The following is an 8,094-nucleotide window of genomic DNA, read 5'->3' as shown; positions in this document are numbered from 1 at the left end:
TGTCTTTCTTCACTCATAGGCAGCATTCTCATTTCTGACAAGAAGAAATGCTTTGTTTGGGCTTTGTGCAGCTGCGCTCTCACGCTAACGTCGGCTCTCGGCGCAGTCAGCCCGAATGCACTTCTATTTATAGGAACCTGGTATTTTTACGTTAAACTCTTTTTTGGCACGAACCAGAACAGTTCTCTGCAGGGATACTGACAAGTATTTGTATCCTTTGGGTGCGTCCTCACCTCTCAGCTCGCACCGGCAGAACCGGAGGAGCAAGAATGGCTGGGAAAGAACATAGATGGGAGGAAAGCAGCCAGGAGCTGCTGTTTCCCAACCCCCCCTCTTCGAGAGCATTAGTTTTAATGGAGGTGGGAGCAGTGCTTACCAGTTCTGGAGGAGGAGGAGTGGGGTTGTTCCTTCTGTCCCGTCTTTGATGTCGCCACCTATGAAATAAAGTGCTCAGTGACCATTGCGGAGGGGTTTTGTGCAGGGTGAGATGCTGCTGTTTGAGGACGAAAGCAGAGCAGTGAGAGGAGAAGGGAGTGCTTGTCTTCCGCCCGCTATGCAGAAATCTTTCTTTTCTCAACTCTTTTCTTCGTGGAAGGAAGTGAAAATGGAAGGAAGAGGGAAAGCAACTGAGGGAAACAAGGAAGAGCTGATTGGAAGAAGTAAAAGTTTGTAAAAAAATACCCCGAAGTCAGACGGCAGCTTTCATTTCAGAATTTCTATGGAAAAAAACAAAATGCCAGAATGGGTTGAAAGCAATGAAGCTCTAGCAGCCATTTCCAGGTAAGAAGCAGCAGTGAGAGAACTCTGTTCCCAGCTCAGGACATGGTTGGTTGCATTCCTCCCCAAGGAAAGAAACCATGGAATCACAGAATCACTGAGGTTGGAGAACACCCCTCAGGTCCCCACGTCCAACCTCAGCCCATCGTGCCCAACGCACCACAGCCCTCAGTGCCACATCCCTGCGGTGCTGTGGTGACGGCGACCCCGACCCCGGGCACCCTGACAGCCTGGGGTAGGGACTGCTGGTTGCTGGAGCACTCCTACCTTCGGATATAGCCGGCAATGTCAGCCCTCTTGTACAGCAGAACGCCCAAAATCAGGCTGAGAAGAAGCAGCGTTCCAGCGGCTTTTACCGCAGCTCCGTACGCTTGGGAAGGAAAACAAAGAGCATCACACTCTGCGCACACAAAACGTGCTGGCAGGGAATGGCAGCTTGTCGGGAGTTCCCCAGTGCACAAAGGATCAGGGGCTCATGTGCACGCCCTAGGAAACCTCCCTGATAACCCAAGTGGGAGCTACCAGCGTTCTCTTCTCTCTCAGAAGCAAGCGGAAGCCGTGAGGTGTTCATCAAAGAGGGTAAAGTGATGCTAAACAGGCCTGGGGACAATGAGCTTTTGGGATTGCCTTGCAAGGAGGTTGAGGACATCGCACACAAGCAAGGCAGCTTCCCGGGATGCACAGAGAAGGGCACGCAGGTGAAGAAGCACCCAAATATAGCCAGAAGGGTGAGTGGTTTGAGCTGAACGTTGCTGATGGTTGAGGCTTCAGCGTGCGGATAAAGAAAGGTGGGAGGTTGTTTGTAGGGAAGGTGGGAAAGGGTTTCCTCCTTCCAGCACGCCTGAAGAGCCAAAACGGAGACACCAGCTGCAGCCTAAGCATCAGCATCAGCCACTCTCCGTGGATTGAGGAGCACAGCACGGCCCCTTGGCTCCCTTCGTCTCCATGCACAGGAGGTGAGATATCACAGCGATGTTGGAGCTGCTGATGGGAGGCACCGAGCGCTAACTGCTCCAAAGAGCTCGATTTCTGCAGGGCCACCGGGCTCCTTGCTGCTTCCTTTGCCTGGCCAAGCAATCAGCAGAAAGAGCTCAGAGCTCTTCATCAGCACCGATGGGCAGAGAGGGCCTGGGAAGGGCTTGAAAGCCGACCGTGGTCAGGAGCTGGAGCGCAGCTCTGCTGAGTGACTGCGGTTTTGTTCATCAGCAAGTCGTTACGCCTAATAGATGGGAAGGCAGAAGAGCATCCCTCAGGGGTACGTGCCCGGAAAATATTTATTTATGCCCTGTCATCCCAGGGTTGGAGCTCTGCTGGAGATGTCTATTAAGAGGAGAGGAAAATTCTCCTAAGAGGGTTCTGATGAGCTCAACAGACGCTCCTCGTCAGCTGTCTTAATGAACTGCGTGCTGGCTGCTTGGCCCTGGTGCTTAATGGAATCGATCCGCAGTTCCTGTGGGTGCCCTGGGAGTGGCCAGAGAGGGCAGGCAGGGCGAGCACCACTGCCCTGATAAAAGGGAGGCGAGATGAGAGGAAAAAAATAGATTAACATAGAATAAGATTAGAATAGAATCAAAATAGTGGAGTAGAATAGGGCAGAGTTGAGCAGATTATAGAAAGTGGAGGGGGCCCACGAAGCTCAAGTTCAATCAAATCCAAACCTGATGTGGCTAAATAGCGAAGGGAAAAGAGTTGCCCGAACCAAGGCTGGAATGATGTGAAAGCTCAGGTGGAAGGGTAGCAATCTTGCTCAAGAGAAAACCGTGCTGAGAGGCGGTGTGATGTGCAGAGTGGCTGCCCCACAGCCTGCACTGTGCTCACCATAGTAAGAAGGAGGCGGTCCGCTGTCAACGCTGCCTCCAAACCCTTTTGCCCTGCAGTCCGGAGGCGCCCATCCCAAATCACAGTGACAGTTGTTCTTGTTGTTGCAGACCTGAAAGAAAATGAATGTTTTACGGCATGAAAAATGCAGCAGTCATTGGGTGGCCCCTGGGGATTGGCCTCCAGCGCTTCGACTCAGGACCCGGCAGAATCCACACCCTGAGGCAAATCTGTCACTCTCCTTTGGCAGCCACCGTGGAAATGTTTAACCTCTGTTGTGTGCAGGTGGCAGACGGGTGCCCCTGACACAGCTGTCACAAGCTGTGTGTTTGCTCTGTCGGTGACGTGAAGGCAGCAGGAGCTCCCCATCCACCCCTGCACCCTTTTGCTGTGATGATGGTCCCGCAGAGAGAGGCTGCAAACACAGCAGGAGGAGCTGACAGCACACAGAGGGTGAGAGATGGTTGCGTTTGCCTTTCTCCAGCTTAGCAGGAGTGCTTTCTGCGTGTCTCTGTTTTCATCTCGACATCAGAAAGCACTTCTGCAGCCTTTGCTGCTTGCAGATCTGCCCTCCTTTTGCGGATGCTCTTACTGTTTCTGCCACGACGACACAGCCTTTCACAAATGTGTCCCAAATGGATTTGTCACCTTCGTGTGATTCAAAATGAAGATAAAGACAGACAGAGGTGATGGCAAAACTCTCCTTTAACATCCATGCTGACACCCAGACAGATCTGCTCCTCTGCAGGGAGATCTGTCTGGAAGGAGGGACAGGTACGGGTGGCATCATAAATAAACCCCTGTGTGAAGAAATTCTGCCAGTGCTACTGCCTGAAACGTGGGTTTTATGTGAGACTACATCGAAACGTTGTACAAAATCTGCCATTTCTGTGGCATTTGCGAGGAGAGCAGCGCTACAGAATCGAGCATGCATTTTTCAGAAGATCTCTCCAACTCTGGCTGATTTAGATTCAGCAGCACTGACAGCTGCACTGAAGGATGAAACATTACAACGCAGAAGTCACTTTTTTTTGCATTGTTTGTGGGAACAAAGAAGAAAAATGGCAGAGGAAGGCAGTGAACACTGAGGTAGAGAGCTGCAAGCTGTCAGAGCAGGATCCGGGGGGAAGTCATGTGTGGGAACCAAAATAATGTTTGTGCTGCTGAGCCAGGAGCCATTCTGAACCTCTGCATTGCTTTGAAAGGCAAATTGACATTTTGCACACTCTACCCTTCAAAGGACAGCTCGAGGTTTTCTACCTACCCCTTTGCCGTGGCATTTTCTCGCTGTGCAAACGCTGCTGAGGAAAGCTGCGCTGACACACGTCCTGTTGATGCAGATCTGCAGGAAGAGGCAGCTTGCTGTTAGCGCCGAGGTACAACGGCAGGTGTTGGAGCAGGGCACCGACTGGTGAAGGAGGATAGAATTACAGAGCCTGTTCCTTTGTTCAGGGCTTTCCATCCCCTCTCTCTAAAGAAGCAACAAGGGGAAGGAATAGGAGCAAAAAAGGAAGGTTTTGTGTTTCAGGTCTGAGCCAAACCAAAGGGGAAGCTGAAGAAACCCAACTGAGCATCGCAGCGTGCGCAGAAACCAGTTCTACTTCAGGAGTCGTTGGTTTGCTGCACAAACCCAATGGCCTGTATGAAGCCCCCCATGTGCCCGCTCTGCTCACACCCCTCCTTCAGTACCTGCCCAAGGCCAGGGAGGATGGATGGGTTGTGGATGGACCCCTCACAACCACCCTGATCTTCATAGGTGTGTGCTCAGTGAATAACGTGGAGCCTCCTCGTACCTTCAGGAGGCGCACAGCTGTCTCCTCTGGGCAGGAGGAGATTTATTTTCAGCTTTTGGCCTTGCAAATTAATTGGTTTTGCGATGACTGAGGCGAGAGGCATGGGACCCATCTCTCCTGAAAGGGGAAGTCTACCAAGGGCTCCTTCCCTTGCCACTCAGCACGCGTGTTTTTCTCAGAACGGTTCTCTGCCATCTGGTAGCAAGAAATGCTCCTTCAGTACGTCACCGCCTTGACAGGACTTTGGCATTCTGAGTGCCTCGCAGGGAAGAAGTGAGTCCTATTCTTGGAAGAACATTCACAATGCTTTTGTGTGCACAGCAAAGAAAGGTTGGCTTTGATTGGTTGCTTCCAAAGGAGCGGAGAGTCTTTTACTTCCCTTTTCTAATGGAAAGACAGCTGTGTGCTGCCAACAACAAAAGCTACGACGACACACTGCTGTTTTCCAGCTGCTAAGGGAGGCTTTAACAGACGGGGGCTGACATCAGAGGTCACGAATGCTTTCTTTAGGAAGAAAACCCTTCCCTTTAACCCCCGTCGTGCTCTATTCTAGCTGTCTGTGGGTACCTTGTTTGTGCCACACGACGTGCCGTCCTTCACCGAGCCGTCGTCAGGCGTGTCGAAAGGCAGGTGGAACTCGAGCCCCCAGCAGAGCTGGTTGTTCAGGAAGGTCTGGACCACGGTCTCGCCGTCTTGCCGGACTGGCACTCTTTTGATGTTAGTGCACTGCACTCTCCCGCACAGGATGTTCCTGAGATGGACAGACAGACAGACAGACAGGCTGCTGCAAGGTCTGCAGGGACATCAGAGGGCGCAGTGATCCGTGCTGGTGTTGACACGGACCCTCCTGCCGGCTGGTGCTGGTGCCTTGGGCCAGGCAGGCTCAGCCCTTCGGGAGCTTTCAAGAAGTCGCAGAGATGCTTCCCACTTGTTTTGAGCCTTGCTTTTCGTACCTTTCACCTGTTTTTTTTTATAAAGCATGAGAAATACTGATATTTCTGCTGGGAGGATTTAGGTATCGTTCCTCCGAAGCTCATCTCTGTGGCCAGAGGTGGCCAGAGTGAAGCTCGAGTTCTGCTTGTGCAGCGCTCAGCATGAAAAGTAGGCTGAATGATGAATTTTCATTCTGGTGCCTGCTCCAATGACAGCAGTGTCCCAATTCTTGGTGAAACACCAAAGCGCAAGCATGAAGGAAGGCAAGGTAGGCAAAGAATCACCGAATGCCTTGAGTTGGAAGGACCTTGAAATCATCTGCTTCCAACCCCCTGCTGTGGGCAGAGGAGCCACCTCTGGGCATGGGGAAGATCCCCAACGTAGGCAGATCTCCTTGGTCTCGAACCATTGTCCTGATCAAATCCCACAGGACGGGGATGGGAAGGAAAGCCTGGGGAGTGATGTGCTGAAAGGCGGAGGACGGCGCTGTGCAGGACAGTGTCCTCTCCAGGGCTGTCCCTCAAGGTGTGCTTTCAGGACATACCGACTGACCACAGCTGCAGATGGTGGCAGTGCTGAAAGGAAATAGCACTAAAGGTGGAAAAAAAAAAAACAACGGGGTGGGGGGGATGGTTGGAGAAGAGCTTATCAAACGGAAAAGGAAAACGCGGTGCAGCCAGTTGACCCCTTGGAAAAGGAAAGCTGGGAACCTTTTGTGCCCAAATCCCAGCGACAAATGAGGCTGAATCTCTCTCAGGAAAGGGTCTGAGTGCCTCTAGTGGCAATGCCACCAGCACTTTGGCCACAACAACCCCATGCAGCATTACAGGCTTGGGGATGAGTGGCTGGATGAGTGAAGAAGAGAAGGACCTGGGGGTGTTGGTTGGTGCTGGGCTGAACAGGAGCCCACAGTGTGCTCAGGTGGGCAAGAGGGCCAGCGGCAGCCTGGGCTGCATGAGGAATGGCCAGCAGAGCAGGGAGGGGAGCATCCCCTGCACTCAGCTCTGCTGAGGCCGCACCTCGAGTGCTGGGTTCAGATTTGGGCTCCTCACTGCAGGAAAGATGTTGAGGCCCTGCAGCGTGCAGAGAAGGGCGGCGAAATGGGGAGGGGTGTGGAGCACAGGGCTGCTGAGGAGCGGCTGAGGGAGCTGGGATTGGTGAGGGTGAGAAGAGGAGCTGAGGGGAGACCTGACTGCACTCTGCAACTGCATGGAGGGAGGCTGTGGTGTCAAAGGGCCTGGCCTCTTCTCCCAGGCAAATAGAAGGAGCCGAGGAAACGGCCAGGAGTTGTAGCAGAGGAGGTTTAGGTTGGACATGAGGCAGAACTGTTTCTCTCAGTGCTCAGGCGCTGCAATGGCTGCACAGGGAGGTGGGGGAGTCGCCGTCCCTGGCAGCGTTCAGGAGGCGCCTGGATGAGGAGCTGCGAGATGATTTAGTGCTGGTGGTGGCGATGGTGAGGAGGCGGTTGGACCGGATGATCTTACAGGTCGTTTCCAACCTTGTGATTCCATGGTTCTATGATCCTATGATCCTATGATCCTATGATCCTATGATTCTATCTTCTCCCCGTGGAGAAGCAGCAGGGAACGGCTCAGCCAGCAGCAAACCAACCTCCTAAGCGCACAACTGCACGCATCATCAGCTCTGCAGCCTCTGCAGCAGCGTCCCTGCGTGGGGGGAGCAGAGCAGAGACACGTGGGGAGCAGCAGCCCCACTGCTGCCCTATGGCGAGGCTGCTCTGAGGGCAAGCCCTGCATGCGCTCTGTATGGCCCATAGGAGATCGCTCTGCCTGCACCCAGCTGTGAGCTCTGGGTGCTCTGGGTGCCGCCAGCCCCTCTCCGAGCTGGAATGATTGGGAGGGAGAGAAAGAAAAAACAAGCCAACGCAAAAAGGGAAGCGCTGGGTGATGAAACCACGCTGTTACTTAAGCACCGCTTCCCTGCAAAGAGCAGCAGATTTGCTTCCCTCTGCACCGCCGGCCCGGCTGGATGTGAAACGGGGTCACGCTTTGCCTCTGCTGCTTTTGTGTGGCGTGGAGGAGGGAGGATGCAGCCATCGGCCCTCAGCCCCCTGTGCTGCTCCAGGATCAGCCCTGCAGCTTTAGGAACGGCTCCCAAGCTGCCAGCCTGCCCCGTGTCCGAAACCAGAGCTCAACCCAGCGCATGGCAAGAGCAGAGAGATGGGAGCAAAGCTGGCTGCTCGCCCCGCTGCTCAGCTGCTCCGGTTTTGCTGGGGTGCAGGAGAGACCAGCAGGCGCTGCGTTGCTGCCGAGGCCCCGGGCTGCAGCTCGCCCTCCTGCGTCCGATCCCTGCTGGGAGCACGGCTCGGCCCCCGCAGCCCAGCCGCCGTTGCCATGGCGCAGCGCAGGTCGGTTCGTCCCATTCCCAGCACGCGGCTGCCTGGCGGCCTTGGCCACAGCTTCACCCCGTGTCCCCACCTGTCCCCACGGCGCCTCTGAGCAAACAGAGCAGCAGGACGCAGACCAACAACAGCGGAACGCTCGAACCCCTTTGCACCCCTTTGCACCGCGAGATCCAAGCTGCTGCTGCTGCTGCTGCTCCTCCTCCAGCCCCAGGAAATGGCATTTCGAGTTGAAGCTGCAGCCAGCAGCCCCACAGAATGCAGCCAGGCCTCCTCCCAGCTGGGTGCTGCCGCTCAGAGGGGAGAGGAGGGCGAAGCTGACAGCAGGAAGGGCTGCTCCTCTGCACGCTGCCTCCGCTGCGGCTTCCTGCTCCACACACACACACACACATGGGATGGAACAGCAACACG

The 8,094-nt window shown here is 54.5% G+C and overlaps 1 protein-coding gene across 1 annotated transcript; it reads right to left on the bottom strand.

Moving 5' to 3' along the window:
• Positions 1–6: 6 nt before the first annotated feature.
• Positions 7–5,730, bottom strand: LOC122162440 (disintegrin and metalloproteinase domain-containing protein 21-like). The gene is made up of 6 exons (XM_042822731.1): positions 5,606–5,730; positions 4,956–5,181; positions 3,860–3,937; positions 2,596–2,707; positions 1,045–1,147; positions 7–434 (listed from the first exon to the last, which is right to left on the bottom strand). The coding sequence occupies exons 1-6, from the start codon at positions 5,728–5,730 to the stop codon at positions 230–232; spliced, it is 849 nt and encodes a 282-aa protein (XP_042678665.1). The 3' UTR covers positions 7–229.
• Positions 5,731–8,094: the final 2,364 nt, after the last annotated feature.

The sequence above is a fragment of the Centrocercus urophasianus genome, unplaced genomic scaffold, assembly GCF_019232065.1.
Source record: "Centrocercus urophasianus isolate 14NV4802_14NV808 unplaced genomic scaffold, USGS_Curo_1.0 seq_203, whole genome shotgun sequence".
Lineage (NCBI taxonomy): Eukaryota > Metazoa > Chordata > Aves > Galliformes > Phasianidae > Centrocercus > Centrocercus urophasianus.
Note: the sequence above shows the minus strand (reverse complement) of the source record. Positions and strands in the feature narration are given on the sequence as shown.

Bases quoted from the DNA above. Each gene is read 5' to 3' on its own strand.
- LOC122162440 (XM_042822731.1), bottom strand. From the start codon at position 5,730: ATGGTTCGAGACCAAGGAGATCTGCCTACGTTGGGGATCTTCCCCATG. The intron at 5,182-5,605 runs GTGATTCTTTGC...ATGTCCCTGCAG, and splicing joins CTTCCAACTCAAGGCATTCG to ACCTTGCAGCAGCCTGTCTG. The intron at 3,938-4,955 runs GTACCCACAGAC...CTCTTCCTGCAG, and splicing joins CGTCGTGTGGCACAAACAAG to ATCTGCATCAACAGGACGTG.